The 26,336-nt window shown below is 42.3% G+C and overlaps 1 protein-coding gene across 1 annotated transcript; it reads left to right on the top strand.

Annotated features, from left to right (window-relative positions):
- The first annotated feature begins 12,464 nt into the window (after window positions 1–12,464).
- On the top strand, window positions 12,465–25,750 carry LOC123785359 (membrane-spanning 4-domains subfamily A member 8-like). Its single transcript, XM_045787104.2, is given in 7 exon segments — window positions 12,465–12,683; window positions 20,255–20,272; window positions 20,275–20,379; window positions 22,914–22,973; window positions 24,011–24,130; window positions 25,348–25,461; window positions 25,646–25,750. Coding segments are annotated over 7 exon segments (741 nt in total).
- The last annotated feature ends 586 nt before the right edge of the window (window positions 25,751–26,336 follow it).

The raw sequence follows: 26,336 nt of genomic DNA on the forward strand, positions 1-26,336 counted from the left end.
GAATATCCAATGGAAAAAAGACAGTCTCTTCAATAAATGGTGCTGGGAAAATTTGACAACCACATGTTCAAGAATGAGACTGGACCATTCTCTTACACCACACACAAAGATAAACTCAGAATGGATGACAGACCTAAATGTGAGACAGGAATCCATCAAAATCCTAGAGGAGAACACAGGCAGCAACTTCTTCGACCTGGGCTGCAGCAACTTCTTGTAAGACACATCTCTAAAGGCAAGGGAAACAAAGACAAAAATGAACTATTGGGACTTCATCAAGATAAAAAACTTCTGCACAACAAAGGAAAGAGTAAAAAAACTAAAAGGCAACCTACTGAATGGGAGGAGATATTTGCATATGACATTACAGATAAAGGGCTGGTATCCAAGATCTATAAAGAACTTCTCAAACTCAACACCCAAAAAAATAAATAATCCAGTCAAGAAATGGGCAGAAGACATAAACAGACACTTGTCCAAAGAAGACATACAAATGGCCAACAGACACATGATAAAATGCTCAACATCACTAGGCATCAGGGAAATACAAATCAAAACCATATTGAGATACCACCTTACACCAGTTAGAATGGCTAAAATTAACAAGACAGGGAACAACAAATGTTGGTGAGGATGTGGAGAAAATGGAACCCTCTTATACTGTTGATGGCAATGCAAGCTGGTACATCCACTCTGGAAAATAGTATGGAGGTTCCTCAAGAAGTTAAAAATAGAGCTATCCTATGACCCAGCAATTGCACTACTAGGTATTTACCCCAAAGATACAGATGTAGTGAAAAGAAGGGGCACCTGCACCCCAATGTTCATAACAGCAATGTCCACAATAGCCAAACTGTGGAAGGAGCTGAGATGTCCTTCAACAGATGAATGGATAAAGAAGATGTGGTACATATATACAATGGAATATTACTCAGCTATCGGTAAGGATGAATACCTACTATTTACATCAACATGGATGGGACTGGAGAAGATTATGCTAAGTGAAATAAGTCAATCAGAGAAAGACAATTATCATATGGTTTCACTCATATGTGGAAGATAAGAAATAGAGGAGAAGGTCATAGGGGAAGGGAGGAAAAACTGAATGGGAAGAAATCAGAGAGGGAGACAACCATGAGAGACTCTTGACTCCTAGAAACAAATGGAAGGTTGTGGAGGGAGGTGAGTGGGGGGATGGGGTAAGTGGGTGATGGGCATTAAGGAGGGTACTTGATGTGATGAGCACCCAGTGTTATACCCAACTAATGAGTCATTGAATACTACACCAAAAACTAATGATGTACTATATGTAGGCTAATTGAATTTAAATTTAAATAAAGAGATAATAAAAATCTGAATAGATTCATTACATGTTAAAAGTCTGAATTAATAAGCAAAAAATTTCTCATAAAGAAAAGCCCAATCCCAGGTGGCTACATTGTAAACTCTACTTTTTTTTTGAGAGAGAGTGCACATGTGTGCAAGTGGGGTGCGGTGGGGGAAGGGGCAGAAGGGAGGGAGGGAGAGAATCTTAAGCAGTCTCCATCCTCAGTGCAGAGCCCAACATGGGGCTCAATCTCAAGACCCTGAGATCATGACCTGAGCCACCCAGGCACCCCTCTACTAAACATTTGAAGAATTAACACTAATCTTTTACAAATTGTTCCAGAAAAGAAGAGGAGCGAATACTTCCTGACTCATTCTATGAGGCTAGTTTTACCCTGATACTAAAACCAGACAAATATATCCAACAAAAGGAGAGTATAGACCAGGATCCATTACAAGTATAAATGTGTAAACCTCAAAGAAAAAAATGCTAGCAAATGGAATCCATCAACATAACAAAAGTATCATACATCACAACCAATTAGGATTTATCTTAGGAATTCAGAGCTGGTTTAACATGAAAATCAAATATAATACATGCTGATAAACACCATGCTGATAAAATAAGAGACCAAAAAGCACATGACTATCTCAATAGACATAGAAAAAGCATTTAACAAAAGCCAACACCCTTTCATGATTAAAAAAAAAATTCAGTGAACTAGGAATGGAAGGGAATTTTCTAAACTTGAAAAGCGCATTTAGTGGTGGGGGGAAAATCCACAATTAACATCATACTTGATGTTGAGATACTGAATCCTTTTGCTATAAGATCTGGAACAAGATAAGGATGTCTGCTTTTGCCATTTATATTCAACATTGTACTAGAGGTTCTAGCCAGGTAAATTAGGCAATAAAAGAAAAATGAAAGTATCAGGTTGATTGGTAAGGAAAAAGTAAAACTAACTCTCTTTGTAGCTAATATGATCCTGTGTATATAAAATGCTAAGAAATTCACACCAAAAAAATCTAGTAGAACCAATAAACAAGTTCAACAAGTTGGTAGGATATAAGATCTCTATATAAGAAAATTAGTTGTTATTTCTATACATGAAAGCACAATTACAATAACATCAAAAAATAAAATGCTTATATAATGTATATTCAGGGATAAATTAAACAAGAGGAGTGTAAGACCTGTCCACCACAAACTAGAACACATTATTGAAAGAAGAAGATTTAAACTAATGGAAAGATCCTGTGTTCATGAATCAGAAGATTTAATATTAAGATGGTAATACTCCCTAAATTAAATCTGTAATTCAACACAATCCCTACCAAATTCTCGGCTGATTTTTTTATAAGCTTATCCTAATATTCACATGAAAATGGAAAGGACACAAAATAGCCAAACCAATCTTTAAAAAAGAAAACAAACCACTACACACATATTAAAAAGACCAAAATCTGGAACACTGACAACACCAAATACTGGTGGGAATATGGAGCAACAGGAACTCTCGCACATTGCATTGCTAGGAATGCAAAATGGTAAACCACTTTGGAAGGCAGCAGTTTTGATGGTTTGTTACAAAACTAAACATACTACCACGCAATCTAGCAATCATGACCCTTGGTGTTTACCCAAAAGAGTTGAAAATTATGTCCACACAAAAACCTGCACACAGATGTTTACTGAAACTTTATTCATAATTGCCAAAACTTGGAAGCAACCAAGATGTCCATCAGTAGGTGAATGGACAAATAAACTGTGGTCAATCCAGACAATGAAATACTATTCAGTGCTAACAATAAATCAGTTATCAAGCCATGAAAAGACATGCATATTGCTAAGTGGAAGAAGCCAATTTGAAAAGTATACATACTGTATCATTCCAAACATACAACATCTGGAAAAGGCAAAACTATGGATATGTTTACTTTTTATGGAGTAAAAAGATCACTGGTTGCCAAGGGGCAGGGGACATAAACAGACAGAGCACAGAGATTTTTAATGCAGTGAAAATACTCTCTATATTATAATGATGGATATATGTCATTATACATTTGTCCAAACCCATAGAATATACAACACCAAGAGTTAACCCTAAGGTAAACTATGAACTTTGGATGATTATGATATGTCAATGCTGATTAATCCTTGGTAAAAAAAAAAAAAAATGTACCTCTCTGGTGATTCATGTCAACAATGTGTGGGGACAAGGGATATATGGGAATTCTCTGTACCTTCTTCTCAATTTTGCTGCAAACCTAAAACTGTTCTACAAAAAAAAAAAAGAGAGAGAGAAAGAAAGAAAGAAAAAGAAAACAAAGTTGGAATACTCATGCTTCCCAATTTCAAAAGTTACTACAAAGTTATAGTAATCAAGACATTGTAGTACTGGCATAAGGATAGATATAAAAATCAGCGCAGTAGAATCAAGAGTCCAGAAATATATCCTGAATAAACCTTTAGAGGAAATTACAAAAACAATTCCATTTACAATAGCATCAAAAATAATAAAATACTTGGGAATTAACTTAACCAAGTAGGTGAAAGACTTATACAATGAAAACTAAAAAACACTACTGAAAAAAGTTTAAGAAGACATAAGTAAATGGAAACGTATCCCACATTCATGATGGGAAGAATTAATGTTGTTAAGATGTCAATACTACTCAAAGCAATCTACAGATTCAACGCAATCCCTATCAAAATCTCAATGCCTTTTATGCAGAAATAGAAAAACCCATCCTAAAATTCATATGGAATCTCAAGTGATCTCAAATAGCCAAAACAACCTCGAAAAAGAAGAACAAAGCTGGAAGACTAACATTTTCAGATTCCAAATGTTAGTCTTGCTCTACAAAGCTACAATAATCAAAACAGTATAAGCACAGACTTTTCAACAGATAGTACTGGGAAAACTGTATCTTCACATGCAAGAGAATGAATTTGGATCCCTACCTCATACCATATTCAAAAATTAACAAAAACTTGATCAAAGGCTCAAATGTAAGACCTAAAATAATAAATCTCTTAGAAGAACATGGGGCAAAACTCCATGACATTGGATTTGGCAATGATTTTTTGGATATGATACCAAAAGCACAGGCAACGAAAGTAAAAACAGACAAATTGGACTTCAGGAAAATTAAAATTTTGTGCTTCAAAAGACAATACCCACAGAGTAAAAAGGCAACACATGAAATCAGATAAATATTTGTAAAACATGTATCTGATAAGGGGTTAATACCCAGCATATAGAGAGAACAACGGAAATTAACAAGGGGTTAATACCCAGCATATAGAGAGAACAACGGAAATTAACAAGGGGTTAATACCCAGCATACAGAGAGAACAACGGAAATTAACAATTCAAAAATGGGCAAAGGACTTGAATAGACACTTCTCCAAATAAAGTATACAAATAACCAATAAGCAAAAATGTTCAACACCACCGATTATCAGGGAAATGCAACTCAGAACCACAATGAGATACCATCTTACACCCATTAAGATGGCTACTATCAAAAAATAAAAAACTAGAAAATAACAAGTATTGGCTAGAATGTGGAAAAATTAGAACACTTGGGCACTCTTGGTGAGAACGTAAAATGGTACAGCTGCTATGGAAAACAATATGGTTGTTCCTCAAAAGGACTGAAGAATTGAAAGCAGGGTCTCAAAGAGTATTTGTACACCCATGTTTATAGTGGCTTTATTCACAATAGCTAAAATGTGGCAAGCCAAGTGTCCATCAATAGATGAATGGATAAGCAAAAGGTGGTATAGCCATACAATAGAATATTAGCCTTAAAAAGGAAGAAAAATCTGACATATGCAACAGCACAGATAAACCTTGAGGACATCATGCGAAATGAAATAAAGCCATCACAAAAAGGCAAACACTGCGATTCCATTCCATGTGAGAGAGTTAGAGTGGTCAAAATCCTAGAGACAGAAAAGAGAATGAGGGTTGCCAGGGGCTGGAGATGTGGGAGTAGGGAGTCACTGTTTAACGGGTCTAGCGTTTCAGTTTTACAAGATGTAAAGAACTATGAAGATGGATGTGGTGGTGATGGTCACACAACATCATATGTGTATTTACTACCACTGAACTGGGTGTTTAAAAATTGTTAAAATGATCAATATTATGTGTATTTTAACACAGTTTTTTAATTGGAAAAAATCCATCGATATAATACACTACACGAATAGAATAAAGGATGGGAACAATCACTAAATAGTGATGGAAGGAGGTTGATTGTAATGACAATCCTATCTCCTTACCTATGGAGTTTGTCTAAGTTCTTCCAAAATAGGCCATTAAATCCCCCACAAAACCTGCATATGGGTAGTCAGCCTAAAACTCTGCCTGGAGCCGGCAGGGCAGGTTTGCAGAATTCCTGTAGGATAGTATTTAGAGGAAAGTGAAGGAAAATGAAGCTGGAGAGGCAAACTGAGGCCAGATCCTAGTGGGGCTCATCCACCCTACTAAAGAATTTGGAATTTAGCCTGTAAGTACCGGGGTGCTACTAAAGGGTTTCTAGCAACAGGGTTTCTTGGTCAAACTTTATGGCTATATACAGTAGTTCCCCCCTTATTTTATTTTTTTTGTTTCATTTTCTAAGGTTTCAATTACCCTCAGTCAACCATGTCTGAAAGCAGATGACCCTCCTTCTGATGGACGGTCGAAGGTCAGTAGTAACCTAACGCTACCTCACGATGCCTATTCTGTTCACCTCTCTTCATCTCCTCACAAAGGCTGTTCCCATTAGAATGCCTTCTGCAGGGACTCCCCAAATCCGGTAGTCTAAGCCAGACAGTTCTCCCCTCCATGGGTTGTTCGGCTCTTTCTCCTTCTGACCTAGAATATGAAGTAGAGGACCCAAGAAGAGTCTTAGCACTCACCACAGGACAGCTGAATGTCAAAGTCATTTTCTGAAGAGGAGTATTTTAGTTTAATGCGGTGGTTGTAATTCATCGAAACGCCGATGGGCCAGAGGTCTCTTGCACCTCTGCCTCTCCCCCAGGACTGAGTGGTGGCTTCACCTGGTCACATTCCAGGTTTACATATGTGTTTGTTTGTGGTCGCTGTTGTTTTGTCTTGTTTTGACTCAGTGACTCAGGGCGAGGCTCTTATTTTCTGATACAATGGTGACCAGTGTGCTCTCACCCATTCACCACAGGTCCTTCACTGTCGGAATCCAGGGTCTCCAGTCAAAGAACCAGAGCGACTCCAGTCATGAACAAAACGTAAACTGAATTAGTGAAGAACTGTAATTTTTTTCAAGAGGCCTCATGGAAAAGACATGCTAATGAAGTCTTTTCTGGTATACCTTCTCCCTACTTCAATAAAGGATGCGATTTGAAGGTTGATTTCACCCTTCTTAAAAACAATCTGAGTTAACACAGACGAATACAGCCCATCCAGGGGACATGGGAAAGTAAAGGCTGAATACAGCCCACTTTATCTCCGGGTGGAGGAGATCAGCCTGAGTGAACGGACTCCTTCATCCGAGAGAAGGAAACACTCTGACTTCGGAGGCAGGCATGACGTCAATGTAGCAACTGCAAGACTCGTGATTTCACTGTGCTTTGATTTCCTCACCTGTAAAGCAGAAATAATAGTACCTAGCCCACAGAGTAGATGCAAATACTAAATGATAATACATCATTAAAGGACTTAGAAGAGCTCCTAGTTCATGCTACTCCCTCAATACATTATTATTATTTGTCATTTATTAGCTCTTATTATTATATCTGTTGCACAATGATATAGGAGGCTGGATGGAATTTTTGTTTTCTAAGAATTAGTGACAAAAGTCCTCCTGTGAAAGCAGAAGATGTGCCCAACATTCTAAGTCCAAAAAACCACTGGAGAGCTTGCTGGGGTGTGCTGTTGTGGGCCACATTGTGCCCCCCAAAAAGATAGGTTGGAGTCCCAGTCCCCAGTACTTCGGAATGTGACCTTATTCAGAAATGGGGTCTTTGTAGAGGTAATCAAGTTAAAATGAGACCATCAGGGTGGGTCCTATTCTAATGACTGGTGTCCTTAGGGAAAGGGGAAATTAGGACACAGAGGCACGCATACACACCGGGAAGACAGTGTGAAGATTCGGGGAAACATCATGAGAAAATAAGAGGATTGGAGTGATGTCTGCATCTACAAACCCAGAAATGCCAAATGGCTGGAAATCACCAGAAGTGAGGAAGAGGCAAGGATGGATCCTTTCCTAAAGGTTTCAGGGGGAGCACGACCCTGTCGACGTCCTGTTTTTGGATGTCTGGCCTCCAGAAGAAGGAGACAATAAATTTCTGTTGTTCTAAGCCACTGGCTTTGTGGTGCTTTGTTACACTAGCCTAGAAAACTAGCACAGGTGCCTTTTCACTGTAGTGAGCACTATATTGCCCCCACTCCCTAGAGGGTGTTAGGGTTAGGAACACCCTCACCTAGGCATCCCACAGTAGGAGTGTGGCATTTGCAGGGCTCTACTCTGTGAAGCTGAGGGAGCAGAGAGGCAGCTGTAAGGTTTGTGGGTGTCCACAGGAAGAATCCCTTTCCCTGCTGAGAGTCTTTGAGACCTGGATGGGATTGGCTGAGCTGTTCCAGAACGCCTGGGGCCAGAGTCAGCCATGTTAAGGAAAGGCACACCTACGTAAGCAAGCCGAGGGCCATGGGCCAGACCCTGAGTTCAAAGGCAAAGGCAGAAAGGACTCCACCACTTGCCGGCAGGCCCCCCAGCATGGAGACCCTGGAGAGAGAGGAGACCAGAAGCCCCAGATCTCCCGACAGTTGCTGCAGCATGGAGAACAATACCTATCAAAGCCCTTCCATAAAACGCTGCCGCTGACGTCAGCAAGAAGGTGAAGACAAGCTGCAAGAGAGGCCACCTCCCCCTAAAAGAGCTGCTCAGAACTGAATGCCTTGTTATTGTAGACAGTAGAAGCCTTCATGTATCCACCTAGATTGAAGATAGAACCTCCAGAAAGAGGACCATATCCTGACGTGGGACTATATGCATAGGAAGTAGGAAAGACGGTCACCTCTCCATGAGCAGCCATGGTTCAGTATCTCCTGGGTGCCCACTACAAATAGAAAAATGAGATGGGGGAAAGGGTGGTCCTCAGCCTTCCCAGCAACCATCCTACAAGCCATCGGAGCCAAAAGACTGGCCCATCTTCCTTAGGGCAGAGGGCAAACTTGGACTCAGATGTGAAATTGAAGGTTTAAAATCATCGATTCAGAGACTTAAGAGTTTAAATGAGGATGTTTTAATAACCAGAACTGAAACACTAAAATGGGAGTCCCATCCAGTGGCCTCCACTCACTCTAAGAAATCCTCATGGATTCTAACGTATGAATCTGAGTGCCCTTTCCGGGCCCCACTGCCCGGCCTTCGCACCACCTTGCATGGTCACGATTCTCCGCCCTTTCGTGAGTTCTCCCCTCACATAAATAGGTATTCCTAAAAAATGGGGAATACGTTGGTGACCTCCGAATCAGCAGCCACCAGGCCTGCTCATTAACATTTCATGTGGGAAGAATTTAAGTGTAGTGTTTGCCACCTATCTCAAGTTAGTAAGGGTGAGGGCAGAGCCTCATTTTAGCTCACGTTCTGCTCACACTCTGGTTTGTTTGTTTTTTTTAACTCCATTTGCATGCTTTTCTGCCCGCACTGATCCTGGATGGCGTGCACTGTTGAAAGCATTCACGAGTTTCTGCAGTTTTATAATCTTCCCTTAGCATCTTCCTATAAAGCGTGTGCCTCGATTACTATTAACAGAAAAGGGTAGTCCAAACCTAGGATAGACTTTCAGAAGTGTTTTGCTGCATGTCATAATGTTAGTTCCTGCCTGTGGGCATGCTTCCCTCATCCTGGGAAAGGCACACCATAGCCATCTTGGGCCAAGGAAGTACCATCCCATAGTGGGATTTCTGCAAAATTTTGAGCATGTCATTTTTTGTCACAGTGAGTGAAGGAGATGACAAGTCAATAAAAACATTTAGAAAAGATATCCAGGAATGCCAGATTGTCTGTCGTGTTCAAGACAGTCCCAGACAATGATGAATTGTCTCTCATGGCTTTTGAATGTCCCACCAGACATTCATGAAGAAGATAAACTTATTTATAATTATCTAAGCCCAGAACTTAATACCTTTCAGGCTTTATCCTATGTCAAAGTTCCCAGGAATGGAGCCGCCATGTACTTTGTTTTACTTGGGACTTCACGAAGAGTGACTGACCACGTGAAATAATAGAAGAAAAGGCCAGGCCACCTGTGGCGTTTAAGCCACCAGTAGGACACACCTGTATCAGCCTACATTTCTAACTGTCTCATGCAAACATGTCACAGAAGAGATCTAAGACATATTTAACATAAAATGAATCATCGAATTGGAAAAAACACATGAAGTACAGGGAGCTAATTTAATTTCGTTTAATTATTTTTAAAAAATAACAAAGGTTGTTCTCAAATTGGTTCATATTACTGCCATCTGTGGTGGTGAATTTTATGTGTCCACTTGAGTGGGCCACGGGAGGCCAAATGATGTTTATCTGGTTAAGCATCCCTGCTGGGTGTTTTGCAAGGGTGTTTCCAAATGAGAATGGCATTCAAGGTGGTGAACTGCTACACCAACAGCTTCCCGATTGCGTCAGCATTCTCTTTGGCTCCCATAACTCTGCCCGCACTTCTGTAAGTAGTCCCTTCATTAATACACAATTAAACACTTTAAGATTGCCTTTTGTTTTCTTTTGAGACCCCATATGGTACAACAAGGCACAAAAGTATGAACAAAGATACACATAAGCCATCAGCATACCCAGAATGGGTAGGATCAGTGTAAGGAGACTGAATCTTTCATCTTTTTATTTTTTTAATTCCAGTATACTTAATATAAATATACTTAATATAATTCTATACTAGTTTCAGGTATACAAGATAGTGATTCAACAATTCTATACATTACTTAGTGCTCATGATGATGAGTATACTCTTCATCCCCTTCACCTGTTTCACCCACCCACCCCCCACCCCGGAGCTGCTTCCCTTCTGGCAACCACTAGTTCTCTATATTTGTATTCGTTCCTTTGTTTTCTTTCTTAAATTGCACATGTGAGTGAAATCATATAGTATTTGTCTTTCTCTGACTGACTTATTTCACTTAGTATTTATACCCCTAGATCCTATCCACGTTGTTGCAAATGGCAAGATTTCATTCCTTTTTATGAGTAATATTCCATTGCATATATATACCACATCTTCATCCATCCACCTATGGACGGACAACTGGGCTGCATCCATAGTTTGGCTATTGTAAAATAATGCTACAGTAAACGTAAAAGTGCACATATCTTTTCACATTAGTGTTTTCGCTAATATCCCTAATATATAAAGGACTCTTGAAAATTGAAAGACAAAGGTCCAGAAATCTGATAGAAAAATGGGAAAAGACATGCAGATCGGCTTTTCCTCCTTATAACTTTCAAAGCCCTTCTCCCACAAAATGCTCTGCCACTCTCAGCCATACCCAAAATATGTCCTCCACCTCTCTCCTCCATCCTTTGCCCTCCATACCCTCTGCCTGCAATAATGTCCTTTCTGTTGACTATTTTACAGAGTTCTAGCCATCTCACGGACTTCATTTGTTCATTCAAAAAGCCTCGTTGAATGCCTATTATATGCCAGTAGGAATACAAAGGTGAATGTGATGGGCTAGTCCATCAAGATACTCACCGCCTCCTGCAGCAGTTCCTTTTCATTTTGCCTGTGCAATTCACATGAAATACACCTGGATACATCACAGGTGCTTTCTGATTTTCTATAGGCTCTGGCATAGATAAAAATAGACTTAAGTTCATTGCAACACTCACTTCACATGCTCTGACTCTCTTTTTCTCCTGCAGTTTTTTGATTTCAAAATTCCACCTTCTGTTCAAAGTCTTCCCTGTTTTCTTCAAATCCAGTAAATCAGTTTCTCTTCTTCTTTGGGGCCCCTTGTTTCTCTAACTGCAGCATTTATATCATCCTGTCTTGTGCTACAGCCATCTACATTACCCCAGAGTGCCCGGTTCATTCCGTGTCTCCCAGAGCATCAAGCACAACCCTTTCTTCTCCACATAGATGCCATTAAACACTTGCCCAGTTGAGTTGCATTTAATTGGCTCCTTGGCCAAAACAGGAAGCAAATATAGGTGGGGAAACTGAGCTCTAAGCAGTTGGTGACCTGGCCTGCACCTAGGAGAAAAGCGAAAAGGACTTTGGATCTTTCTGAACATATCAGCCAACCGAGCCTAGTTTGTTCATTCTTTCAGGAAATCAGGTTACCTACAACAAAGAATTGGGAACAGGAGCAAGAAAGCCTTAGTCGCTGGCAGAGCAAAGTGAGTATGTACAGTGTAATGTTTTCTATGAATAATAGAGGGAGGGTGGTAAGATTTTTCTGCCAAATGAGACATGATGAATCTGGGTATGGGGTGGAGCACGTGGCAGGGTTTATTGTACAAACTTTTTAAGTGTCTGCTCCAAAAAATAAAAATTTTAAAAACTGGGTCAGAATTCATCAGTAGCCTAGAAGATTGGACACCCAGTGAATATACCCTGCACTAGCGACCAGGCTTCTCCTGAGGAGGGTGATCTCCATTCAACTAGTATTTATGTGACTGGGACCTGGAGGAATTCATGTCCACTCTCCCAGCCTCTGCTTCGTTTTCTAGAAATTGAGAGAACCGGACTCAATGCACCCCAAGAGCTTTTCCATATCTGAAGTTCTGTAATCAGATGGTATTACTATATGCAAAGTACCATGCTAAGCACTCTGAGGGATTCAAAAATGAGAAAGACACAGACTTTGCCTTCTGGCAGAGTTTAGCTTCTTCGAGCCTTTGTTTTCTCACCTGTAAAGCTGGTCCGGTGTGAAGATGAAAGGAGATGTGTTTGTAAAGCACTGACTGCCTGGCACTTCATAAGTGTCCCATAACTGGTACATGACAGTATCTCTAAAATGGGATTAATAAATGCATAAGTGGTTAAGATGCTCAAATGAGCTACTGGAGGCAGAAGTCCTTTCTCCATGTAAACATCAGTGCCTATGGGAGAGATGAGTCTATCACTTTTGTGTTTTAGCACCATGAATCCGATGGATCCAGCAGGACCCCTGGACAATTCCGTGTTTGTAGTGGCACCCCACAACAGCTATCCTGCGACCCAAGAAGGCATGTGTCAGGTGGCCCTGTATCCAAGCAACCAGCCCCAAGTACACCAACTTCCTGTGAACCCACCGGGTTTGAAGCCATCTGTGAGTGAGCAACCTGTCCGGAGAGCCTTGAAGGAAGGCAAAGCCTTGGGGGTAAGGGAGCTTTCACTCTGCAGGCCAGGGGTCACTGGCTGGAGTCAGACGGGGCGGGGGGAGGGGGGGGACCTTGGAAATACAGCAACTCCAAATCCAGCGAGCAGGGTTGGAGCTGACCCAGCCTTGCCAAATCAGGACCACCAGAAATCTCAGCTGTGCAACATCACCAGGGTCTCGGTAGGGGGCCTTTTATCTTCCGCCTTAGGCATTTAAAGAAAGAGGAAGAAAAGCAGCAACAACAACCAAAAAAAAGTGGTAAACTTGAATGTTGGTCCTTTTTTTTTATTCTATTTAAATTAAATCATCAGAATAGATAAGTCCACACAAAGAGAAAGTAGATTAACGGTTGGGGGTGGGGGTGTCAAGGGGAGACTGAATGGGGGGAGGGTGAGAGGTAAAGGGCATGGGGTTACATTTTTTTATTCTTTATTTAAATTCAATTTAGTTAACATATGCTGTATTATTAGTTTCAGGAGTAGAGTTTAGAGATTCACCAGTTGCATATCACACCCAGTGCTCATGACATCACCTGCCCCCTTAATGCCCATCACCCAACTATCCCTTCCCCCACCACTCCCCTCCAGCGACCCTCAGTTTGTTCCCTAGAGTTAAGCACCTCTTATGGTTTGTCTCCCTCTCTTTTTTCATCTGACTTTATTTTTCCTTCCCTTCCTCTACGTTCATCTGTTTTGAATGTTGGTCCTGTCGCCAGTGTCCATGTTGATCCATGTGGCCTCTGGAAAAAAGGGGGCATACCAAACTTCAAGGTGGAGTCTAAACCCAGCGTGCTTGAATGGAATCTTTGGCCATTAGGGGGAAAAAGCATCTTAGACAACCAACGAAATAACAGTTCACGGTGGTTTTCCCCTGACAGGCTGTCCTGGACAGGACCAAGAGAGACCCATTCCATTGCATCGCTGAAAGATGACAATCACAGATTCCGACCCAGACAGCCTAAGCTCAGATCCTAGCTCCACCCCGACTTAATGCTCATGGGAGTGTCATTGCATCCAGACTGTAAGGAGGGCAATTTGTATCTTTCAAATTTGCAAAAACCCACTAATTCCATTTCTGAGCCTCTGTCCTGCCGATAGGCCTGTGCACACGAGAACTGTGATGTATACGAGCTTATTTACTGCAGCAGGCTTTGTGATGACAACAGAATGGAAACAAAGTACCCACCCATATAATACTGGCTAAATCAATGTATTTTTCCAAGGACAGAATGTAGGACAGCTCTAAAGAGAACAAGGTATCTTTGTGTGATGCTATGGACATAGCCCAAGACATATCTTTGATGGAAAGAAGAAAAGAGGGGCAGACACTGTGCACAGTCTGTTACCATTTGTACAAATTTAAGGAAATAATACATTTGCATTTGCTGCCATGTTTGTGCATATAACACGTGTATATACACATACCTAATACATCTATGTATATGTATACATACCCTTTGTGCAAGAGTATATCTGTGTTAGTTTCCTAGGACTGTCATAACAAAGTACCACAAACTGGGTGGCTTTACAACAACAGAAATTATCTCACAGTTCTGGAGGCCAAAAGTTCACAATGAAGTTGTCCGCAAGGCCGTGCTCCCGGTGAAGGCACTAGGGGAAGGTCTGTTCCAGGCCTTTCTTCCAACTTCTGGTATCTCCTTGTCTTGTGGCAGCACAACCCCAATCTTGGTACACATGGAATTCCCCTGTGTGCTTGTGTGTCTCTTCATGTCATTCTTTTGAAGGGACAGTGTCATATAGGATTAGGGACCCTCCCTACTCCGGTAATACCTCTAGTACCTAATTACAACTGAAACAACCCTATTTCCAAATAAGGTCAGATTATCAGGTACTGGGGCTTAGAATTTCAATATGTTAATTTGGTGGGGAAGGGGCAGACACAATTCAATCCATAAAAATATGCTAAAGAAATAATAGATGAACACAAAGATTTATCCACAAGCATGTTCATTACAGTATTATTTATAATATGAAAACACAAAAACAATCTTAGCTGTTCAGTATCTCTGTTCCAACTACTCCACAAAACATCACATGATGGAATCAGGCAGCCTTTAAAAATGTGTTTGAAGAACACTTAATACCATGGGGATGTGTACCTGATAAAATATTAAGTTAAATATACAGAACCAGCTTGTGTTCCATCCCACCCCAGTGGCCATTTCATCCCCCATTTATTTTTTTTAATTCAATTAGTCAACATCATTAGTTTCAGACGTAGAGTTCAATAATACATCAGTTACGTATAACACCCAGTGCTCATCACATCACGTACCCTCCTTAATGCCTGTCGCCCAGTTGCCCCATCCCCCCACCCACCTCCCCTCCAGCAGCCCTCAGTTTCTTTCCTATAGTTAAGAGTCTCTCATGGTTTATCTTCCTTTCTGATGACTTCCCATTCCTTTTTTCCCTCCCTTCCCCTATGATCGTCTGTGCTGTTTCTGATATTCCTCATACAAGTGAAACCATATGATAATTGTCTTTCTCTGATTGACTTATTTCGCTCAACATGATACCCTGCAGTTCCATCCACTTCAGTGCAAATGGTAAGATTTCATCCTTTCTGATGGCTGAGTAATAGTCCATTGTGTGTGTGTGCGTGTGTGTGTGCGTGTGTGTGTGTATATAACATATCTTCTTTATCCATTCATGTGTCGATGGACATCTGGGCTGTTTCCATAGTTTGGCTATTGTGAACATTGCTGCTTTAAACATTGGGGTGCAAGTGCCCCTTCAGATCACTACATTTGTATCTTTGGGGTAAAAACCTAGTAGGGCTATTACTGGGTCATACAGTAGTTCTATTTTTAACTTCTTGAGGAAACTCCATACTGTTTTCCAGAGTGGCTGTACCAGCTTGCATTCCCACCAACAATGTAGAAGGGTTCCCCCTTCTCCACATCCTCGCCAACATCTGTCATCTCCTGACGTATTAATTTTAGCCTTTCTGACCAGTGAGAGGTGGTATCTCATTGTGGTTTCAATTTGTATTTCCCTGACGCCAAGTGACGTGGCACATTTTTTCATGTCTCTATTGGCCATTTGGATGTCTTCTTTGAAGAAATGTCTGCTCATGTCTTCTGCCCATTTCTTGACAGGATTATTTGGTATTTTGGGTGTTGGGTTTGAGAAGTTCCTTATAGATCTTGGATGCTAGCCCTTTATCTGATATGTCATTTGCAAATGTCTCCTCCCATTCAGTAGGTTGCCTTTTAGTTTTTTGACTGTTTCCTTAGCTGTGCAGAAGCTTTTTATTTTAATGAAGTCCCAATAGTTTGCTTTTGCTTTTGTTTCCCTTGCCTTTGGAGAGGTGTCTAGCAAGAAGTTGCTGTGGGCAAGGTCAAAGAGGTTGCTGTCCGTGTTCTCCTCTAGGATTTTGATGGATTCCTGTCTCACATTTAGGTCTTTCATCCATTTTGAGTTTATTTTTGTGTGTGGTGTAACAAAATGGTCCAGTTTCATTCTTCTACGTGTGGCTGTCCAATTTTCCCAGCACCATCTGTTAAAGAGACTATCCTTTTTCCACTAAATATTCTTTCCTGCTTTGTCAAAGATTAGTTGACCACAGAGTTGAGGGCCCATTTCCGGGTTCTCTATTCTGTTGCATTGATCTGTGTGTCTGTTTTTGTGCCAGTACCATACTGTCTTGAGGATTACAGCTTTGTGTTTTGTTTGGTTAGGTTTGGTTTTTTTCAATTTTTTATTTTTTATTATTATGTTCAATTAGCCAACATATAGTACATCATTAGTTTTTGATGTAGTGTTCAACGATTCCTTAGTTGGGGTAAATGGGTGAGGGTATTAAGGAGGACACGTGTTCTGATAAGCACTGGATGTTATATAACTGAGGATCACAGCTTCGTAATACAGCTTGAAGTCTGTCATTGTGTTGCCACCAGCTTTGGTTTTCTTTTTCAACATTCCCCTGGCTATTGGGGGTCTTTTCCGTTTCCATACAAATTTTAGGATTGTTTGCTCCAGCTCTGTGAAAAATGTCGATGGTATTTTGATAGGGATGGCATTGAAAGTGTAGATTGCTCTGGGTAGCATAGACATTTTAACAATGTTTATTCTTCCAATCCATGAGCGTGGAATGTTTTTCCATCTCTTTGTGTCTTCCTCATTTTCTTTCCTAAGTGTTCTATAGTTTCTAGACTATAGATCCTTTACCTCTTTGGTTTGGTTTATTCCTAGGTATCTTATGGTCTGTGGTACAACTATAAATTGGATTGATTCCTTAATTTCTCTTTCTTTAGTCACATTGTTAGTGTATAGAAGTGCAGCTGACTTCTGTGCATTGATTTTATATCCTGTGACTTTGCTGAATTCCTGTATGAGTTCTAGCAATTCTGGGGTGGAGTCTTTTGGGTTTTCCACATAAAGCAGAGTGATTGACTTCTTCTTTGTCAATTCAAATATGTTTTATTTCTTTTTGTTGTCTGATTGCTGAGGTTGGGACTTCTAGTACTATGTTGAACAATAGTGGTGAGAATGGGCATCCCTGTCCTGTTCCTGACCTTAGGGGAGAAACTCTCAGTTTTTCCCCATTGAGGAAGATATTTTCTGTGGGCTTTTCATAGATGGCTTTTTTGTTATTGAGGTATGTTCCCCCTATGCCTACACTGTGGAGAGTTTTAATCAAGAAAGGATGCTATATTTTGTCAAATGCTTTTTCTGCATCGAGAGGATCGTATGGTTCTTGTCCTTTCTTTTCTTAATGTGATGTATCACGTTGATTGATATGCAGATGTTGAACCAGCCTTGCAGCCCAGGAATAAATCCCACTTGGTCGTGGTGAATAATCCTTTTAAAGCACTGCTGGATCCTATCGGCTAGTATCTTGGTGAGAATTTTGGCATCCATGTTCATCAGGGATATTGGTCTGTAATTATCCTTTTTAGGGGGGTTTTGTTTAGGGATCAAGGTAATGTTGGCCCCATAGAATGAGTTTGGAAGTTTTCCTTCCATTTCTATGTTTTCAAACAGCTTCAGAAGAATAGGTATTAGTTATTCTTTAAATATTTGGTAGAATTCCCCTAGGAAGACTTCCACCCCTGGACTCTTGTATGGTGGGAGAGTTTTGATTACTGACTCAATTTCTTTACTTCTTATGGGTCTGTTCAGGTTTTCTATTTCTTCCTGTTTCAGTTTTGGTAGTTTATAGGTTTCTAGGAATTCATCCATTTCTTCCAGATTGCCTAATTTGTTGGCATGTAGTTGCTCATAGTATGTTCTTATAATTGTTTGTATTTCCTTGGTGTTGGTCGCGATCTCTCCTCTTTCATTCATGATTTTATTAATTTGGGTCCTTTCTCTTTTCTTTTTGATAAGTCTGGCTATGGGTTTATTGATCTTATTAATTCTTTCAAAGAATCAGCTTCTAGTTTCATTGATCTGATCCACTGTTCTTTTGGTTTCTATTTCATTGATTTCTGCTCTTATCTTTATTATTTCTATTCTCCTGCTTGGTTTAGGCTTTCTTTGCTGTTCTTTCTCCAGCTCCTTTAGGTGTAAGATTAGCTTGTGTATTTAAGACTTTTCTAATTTCTTGAGAAAGACTTGCATTGCTATATACTTCCCTCTTAGGACTGCCTTTGCTGCATCCCAAAGGTTTTGAACAATTGTGTTTTCATTTCCATTTGTTTCCATGAATTTTTTTAATTCTTTAATTTCCTGGTTGACCCATTCATTCTTTAGTAGGATGCTCTTTAACCTCCAAATATGTGCGTTCCTTCTAAATTTCCTCTTGTGATTGAATTCAAATTTCGAAGCATTGTGGTCTGAAAATACGCAGGGAATAATGCCAATCTTTTCTTTTGTGGCAGAGTATTACCTCCGGTTCTTTCTGTTATTGTGAATTTCTCCCTGTAGGAATTTGTCCAGAGAAGAATAGATGAACAAGGGAACAAAATTAAAAATATCAACCATGACCCCAGTGAAATACACACTAGACATAGAGGTCAGAAACCAAAAAAGAAAAGAAAAAAGGGGAGGAGAGAATATAATCTCACAGCTGGACAAAACAGGGTGATCTACTTGGTCCTGGGTGTATGTTGGTCTGTTAGAAGACACTAAATCCCAAAATTGTAAAGAAAGCAAAACTTATATATATACAAAAATAAAATTGAATACAGTGAAAGAAAGCCAAAAATGAAGAATATATCTATAAAATGTAAATGTAGAAATGAAAATTAAAGACTTAAAAACAAAGAGTCGATAGAATTAGAATCTAGTTGAAAAAGAAAACAGGCCAAAAGAAAAAGAACATTTTAAACTGAAAGACTAAAGACTCATGAGGGAAAAAAACCCTCAAATTTTATATACTATTCTCCCCTAGCACAGGAGTTTTTCCGTTCTGTGTGTTCCATAAACTTGGTATTCCCCGGAGATCCTGCTGGTGTTCTGGGGGCGGGGCCTGTGCACTGACTCTCAGGCGTCTTCACCTGGGCAGAGTTGCACCACCCCTTGCCAGGGGCCCGGGCTCAGTGTAAGCTGCTTGAGGTTGCTCTATGTGGCTTTTGTTCCCTGAAGGTTTTTCATGCTGCTTTAGAGGATGAAAAAAAAAGTAAAAGTGGCAGTGCCCCAATCTCCAGCCCTGAAGCTGAACGATCACTGCCTCACTCTTCGGGGCAACCTCAGTGAAAAACAGTCAGGCCCTTTTGTGTGTGCCAAGCTCCATAGACTCCTGCAGAGCACACCTGCACCAATCCTCCTAGGGGAGGGAGGGCGTCTCACTGGGGCCCTGCTGCTTTCTGGGCCCAGGCGTGGAGAGCAGTTGCCCAATCAGGCCGTGGTTCGAGGTTTATGGCAACACGAGCTGAGAGGCCATTCGGGGCCTCGCTGATTGTAGCCAGCTTCCCGCTGCAATGCTTGGGAACTCTGCCACACTCAGGTACCCCCACTCTTTCTGTGACCCTGGGGATCCTGAGACCACACTGTCCCACCTCGGATGCTGCCCTGCTTTGTCACTTGAGCACCTTTCAGGCAGGGATGTCCCTCACAGAAGCAGACTTCTAAAAGTTCTGATTCTGTGTTCCACTGCAATATCGCTTTCCCATATCCAGTTTACACAGGCTTCCTCCTCCCGTGGTTTATCTTCTGGTAGATCCCCTCAGATTCACTTCTCTGCACCTCCTACCTTGCAAAAAGTGGTCGCTTTTCTATTTGTAGAATTGAAGCAATTCTTTTCTTAGATCTCAGGTCGAATTCACAGGTTCAGAATGATTCGATAGATGTCTAGCTGAATTCACAGGAGATGAAACACAGGTCCCCCACTTTTCCATCTTCCCTCTCCCTCTCCCTCCCAGAACCATCTTGTGTTATTGATACATACACTTGAAAAGAATAATGGAAGGTTATACATCAAAATGTAAGTGGGATGCTTTCTCTGAGTAGAAGGTAACTGTGGGAAGTTTTCATTTCATTTTTATATTTTCATATTACTTTTTAGACCAGGAACACAAAAGATTTATTCAAATAAAAAGGAGGCACAAAGGGGAGGCAGGATCCAGCCTCAGAAACAAAGGCTTCAGCTTGTGGCTCTCCTGACAGGGCATCCAGATCCTGATTTTGGCCTGATACACATCGGCCTCGGTTCCATCATGGCCACCGTCCTCTCCGGGAACTATATAGCTGTCTCACTCTATGGAGGCTTTCCCTTCTGGGGAGGCATCTGGGTAAGTCATGTGAGTCACCCCACCCCACAAGCGAGTTCTCAGAAAGTGCCAGCACACTCAGGGCCACCTTGTCAGGTTGTGTGGCTTGCACCCTGCAGCAGGTTCCCAGCTAAGGGAATACGCGGGGTGTGAATCCCACCCAGGGCTTGCTTACCAGGCATGTTAGTTTGCTAGGTCTGCTGCGACAAACAGCACAGACTAGGTGGCCTACCCAACGTAAATGCATTCTCTCACCGTTCGGAGGCTGAAAGTCCAAGATCAAGGTGTCACCAGGGTTGTTTCTTCTGAGGCCTCTCTCCTTGGCTTGCAGATGGCCGCCTTCTCCCTGTGTCTTCACATGGTCTCAATGTGTCTGTGTCCCAATCCCCTCTTCCCATAAGGACACCAGTCATGTTGGATTAGGGCCACCCTAATGATCTCACTGAGACTTAGTCACCTCTTTAAAGGCCCCATCTCCAAATAGAGTCACATTCTGAGGTACTGGGGGGTTAGGACTTCAAAAGATGAATTTTGAGGGGACACAATTCAGCCATAACACCAAGTGAGAGCCCTACAAGGTGCCATTCACCAGAGGGGGCACATTTTCTAATTGGCTCACCCCACAGGTCAGGGAACTCTCTTCTCACTCATCAACCCAGGGGTGGCCCCTTTTTCCAGTTCATACGACAATGCCGATGTGTAAAAAGGTATATTGGTAATAGCCTTCAAGTGTTGTTCAACATATGCCCACGGCCTAAGCTCCAGGAGAACACTTCCACCAATGGTTGAGAGTAGCTGCCCAGACACAGAACAGTCATTAAGCAACGGGCACGCAACCTGGGGTCCACAGATGGGTTTCAGAGTCCCCATTTTGGCAAAATATTTGGTATGATAGATGTGTATTCGTTTTCCTGGAAAAGTCCATAGCTTTCATAGATTCTCGGAGTGATCTGTGACTCCATAAAAGGTTAAAAACCACAGATCCTTTCTCTTCTCCAATTTACTGCCTTTTTTTTTTAAGATTTTATTTATTTATTCGACAAAGATAAAGACAGCCAGCGAGAGAGGGAACACAAGCAGGGGGAGTGGGAGAGGAAGAAGCAGGCTCCTAGCAGAAGAGCCTGATGTGGGGCTCGATCCCAGAACGCCGGGATCACACCCTGAGCCGAAGGCAGACGCTTAACCGCTGTGCCACCCAGGTGCCCCCAATTTACTGCCTTTTTGATTCTTTTGCGTTCTCCCTAGCATCCTCTCAGCTACACACACACACACACACACACACACACACACATACTCCTTCCTTCTCTTCCCTGTCCTCCCTCCCACCTCCTTTTCCTCTCTGCTATTACACAGTCTTTGTCTCTGGACTCACGCACCTATCTATGATTCAAATGCAACTTTTCTCACAAATTGCAAAACTCTAGAGGAACCTAGATAAGCAAAGTCCGCCCTTATGCCATGACATTTAAATAAAATCGCCTAGTGTTATCCCCCACCCTCATACCCACACAACACCTGCAAAATGGCAGGGCTCATGTTCTTTGGAGGATCTTTCTCTGAGTACCTGCTCTTTCTTGTATCCATCTGGGTCTCATTTTCTGAGGCTGTGGTCCGCTCTCTGCTTTGCATGGACCCAGACTTGGAACTCAGCCCCTATTCCTCTCCCCCAGCCTTGCGTCTGTAAAACCCACTTTAATGGAGTTTGGGGCAATGGAGAGGCTAACACCATGGCCACAGAATGGCTTGCTATTGAGCAATGATGCTACTGAGTACTTTTAAGGGCCTGACAATTGCCCTGGTATCTTCCCTTCTACCAGGTTGATCAGCTCTCATGACCACACCCCCTCCTTTATATCTGCAGGGCAGTTTTGTTCTTGGTTGCCTTTTTGACTCCAGGACTATGTATTTCCTAAAGATCATTAATGTCCTCTTCCAAAACAAAGGCCTATCTCCTTTGGCACCTTAAAAGGACCCAAAGGGACCTCAGAAGGCCAGCCCATTGTTCCCTTCCCTCCCCATCTCTATAAACAGAAGGGTGTAAGAATGAGATTTATTTTTCCATATATAGGAAAAAGTACCATTCCCTTTAAAGGCATAGGAAGCTAGAGTAACTTTTCACTATAAACCATTTCCCCCCCCCATGGCACATGCATCTACCCTGAGTGGGAGGGTGTGTGGGGTAAAGATTAGGAACATAGGGTCTGGGGGTGCCTGGGTGGGTCAGTCGGTTAAGCGTCTGCCTTCAGCTCAGGTCATGATCTCAGCATCCTGGGATCTAGCCCCACATTGGGCTCCCTCCTCAGCAGGCAGTCTGCTTCTACCTCCCCTTTCCTTCCTCTTTTCTTTCCCTCCCTTTTACCCTCCCTTCCTTCCTCCCTCCCTCCCTCCCTCCCTTCCTTCCTTCCTTCCTTCCTTCCTTCCTCCCATGTTGACTTGGAGGCCCCAGCACAGGAACCTAGTGTGTATGAGAGAATGTGTGTGACCAGAATCTTGGAAGCTGGAAGATGGGACCCTAACCGGGGGCCTCTTTCTAAATCCCCTCTCTTCTGTGTCAGTTCATCGTTTCAGGATCCCTCTCAGTGTCAGCAGAAAATCAGCCAAAGTCTTCTTGCCTGGTAAGTCACCTCCTGACACAGGTTCTGCCAGCAGAGACCTATAGGAGACACTCTCTGGGGAAAAGAGGGTTAGCACACAACCCCTCCCTCACCCGTGCACGTACATCTAACCAGACGCGGGGCGCTGACACACGCGCTCACTCATACTCACATGCAGGACCACGTGCACCTGGCCAGAGTCATGGTAGGAAGGAGTCCAGAGGATTCTGGGGAGGGAAGGGCAATGCAGCCACCTGAGTTAAGGCAGAGTCAGAACAGTGTCCCTAAGAGGTGCCTACAGGAGGAGACACAAAGCTCCTGGGGGCCCAGGCTCCACTCCAGCAGAGCAGTTATTGACAGTGCCTGTGGCACACAGAGCAGGCCTCCAGCCAGTTCTGCAGGGAAGCCACCTGCTTCCCTAAGGACTCCAACCAGGTGAGCTCTGCCAATCACATGAACAAGATTCCCTAGCAATAGACGAAGAAAGTACCTTTGTTTCTCTCACAAGCAGGTTGTCTAAGGTGAAGGGCCTCAGGATGGCCAGGTCCCTATATCACATGAGATCTATTGGAAAATCTCCAAAAGGAAGCTCAAAATTCTGCACAGTCTTTCTGCACATGGCCCAGAATCATGGAGGATCAGAGCTTGTCATACCCCAAGACACAGGGGCAGCGCTTCCTACCTATCTCATATGGGATAAGCAGGTTGATTGAGTGTTTCCCGAAGATTCGTCCTAGGGACACTTGTCCCATAAGATACTCTGTGAAGATGAGTAGGTAAACTTGGGGAAACCTCTATTTAGTAGTCTTCTCTCTGGAAGATCCATAATCCTTGTGAAAGGCTCTGACAAGTCGTATAGCAAAGACCTATTTAACTTTGTTCAGCCCAGCTTTTTCTCAAAGTTGATTTACCCGCACACTTTTTTGCACAGAACACCTCTTTCCTTGCTACAGAACAAAGGTTCTAGGGATTCACATTAAGAAGCACTTGTTGAATCTCTGTTCATCTCAGCCACAATAATTTCCCTCTCCCACCCTGACCCTCTGTGTCTTCTTCAGCTGAATGGCAGCTTGGGCTTGACCATCGTCAGTGCAATCTGTTCTGCGGTTGGAATCATACTCTTCATCATGGATATGAGTCTTGCCCCCACTTATGCCAATTCTATCTATCGGGGTGTGGTGAGTACCCCTCTGAACCAATGCTCCTCTGAGTTCTGATTTAGCTAGGTTTACAAAATTGTTAGAAGGCCCAAAACCAAGCTTCTTCACCCAGCACTGTAGGAAAGAATCAGAACAGTGTGTAAAGTCCCTGACCTATAGCTTTACTGCTGTGTTACTTTAAGCATGTGACTTTTCTTAGTTTCTACCTTTATAAAACAGTACCTACCTTTTGACGTTATTGGCAGAATTAAATGCAATTATAACACACAGCTGCCTCCAGCTGCACCCCTGCTCACATTCTCACCTTCCTGCCTGTGACTATGGAGAAGGGGTCAGCAAAGGTTTTCTGTAAATGGCCAGAAAATAAATATTCAAGGCTTTGCAGTCCCTCTGGTTTCTGTTGCAACTACTCAACCTATCCTGTAGTGGGAAAGCAGCCATCGAAAATACATAAGCAATGAGCATGGCTGTGTTCTGATAAAGCTTTATTTACAAAAATAGGCTGCAGCCAGGATTTGGCCCATGGACCATAATGTACCAACCTGTGCTGACCAATAGAAATATAATGTGAGTTGCATGTCTGATTTTAAATTTTCTAGTCACCACTTTAAAAAAAAAAAAGAAAAAGAAACAAGTGAAATTGATTTTAATAATATATTTTATTTAACCCAATATATCCAAAATCTCATTTCAACATGTAATCCGTGTAAAAAAAATTATCAGTTTGATAATCTGGGGTACTCGGTCTTTGAAATCCGGCATGCATCATGCACATCTCGCTTTGGGACTAGCCACCTCCCAAACGCCCAACAGCCACATGAGACTCGCGACTCTGGCACTGACAAGTGAGTGGAGCTACAGACAAGTCCTTGTAGACTCGGTCCCTCCATCTGCCCGGCAGCCCATCCTCTCATTCCCAATCACGTGATCAAGATGTTTTCCTAAAGGATGACTACCCTTCCCCTTGGAGGCGTACCCGCAGCAAGTGTTAAAGTAACAATTCACTGTATGGTGACTAACATAATATAATAAAAAAATGTTAGTATTTAAAAAAAGAGTCGTTAAAAAAGTAACAATTCTTTTGCAAACCTACTTGACCCTCACAAAAACCCGGTAAGACAAGGTTGGGGGACTTCCTCAAAGTCATAGAGACAGTCCACTGCAGAGCCACACTCGGAGCCAGACCTCGGACGCCTGGACCAGCACCCCTGCCGTCCCGCCCTCTCTGGTTGCAGCCCCCTGGCCTGGCTACTTCCGGCGTGCTGCTCGTCTTCTGCCTCCCAGAGTTCTGTATGGCATGCGCATCTCCCCACTTTGGCTGTCAACTGGTCTGCTGTCCACACAACTACGTGAGTCCAGGGGCTCCTCCGTGGGTGGGAAGATGCCCCAAAGAGGGTGGAAACTAGAGGGGTCTCCATGCTTCCTTTCCTTCTCAGGAGCGGGAGAAGTCTCGCAGGGTGTAAAGGCCTCCATGCCTGGCTGGTCCTACTTGTACCCTTACTAGTGCACCTCCCGTGCACCCGTGTTTCCCAGGTGGGCGTGGTCCCCCCGAATGTCTGTGTGGCAAACCCAGGGGTCATCCCAGAACCAGTGAACTTGCCACCAACTTATTCCAACGAGGTTCAGGACTCCAGATAAGCAAAGCCAAAGCTTCTAGAAGCATCTTTCAAAGAGACCAAAAGAAGACCTCCCCTTTCTGGGCTTCTGAAACCCAGGATCCCCCTTGCTTGACAATCTAAGGGAAATGTTTCTCTAACTGCATGCATCCTGACTTCATTCAGTTCAGCATGGTAAATTGTGCGGTTCCTCTTTTAAAAAGGAGGCAGAAATTTAAAGTGGTTTTTAACAAAGAGATCCTCCCTAGGACATTCACGCCTGGGGCCTTGTGTGCTTACCTGTGTGAGCTCATGGGTTGGAAGAGCCAATGTCTAGATAACCCAACCTTCATTCTGTCTTTTTTTTTTTTTTTTTTGGCTGGTTTTTTTGTTTTGTTTTGTTTTGCTTTGCTTTTATTAAGCTCATTTAACCAACATATAGTACATCTTTAGTTTTTGATGTAGCGTTCAATGATTCGTTAGTTGCGTATAACACCCAGTGCTCATTCTTTCAATCATTCATTCATTGATTAAATATGTACTGAACATTTGATATGTTCAAGAAAGGTTAACATTGGGGAACACAAACAAAGTTCCTGACCTCAAGGAGCTTCTGGCCTCACAGAACA

The sequence above is a fragment of the Ursus americanus genome, chromosome 24, assembly GCF_024610735.1.
Source record: "Ursus americanus isolate L20-20 chromosome 24, mUrsAme1.1.p, whole genome shotgun sequence".
NCBI classification, from domain to species: domain Eukaryota; kingdom Metazoa; phylum Chordata; class Mammalia; order Carnivora; family Ursidae; genus Ursus; species Ursus americanus.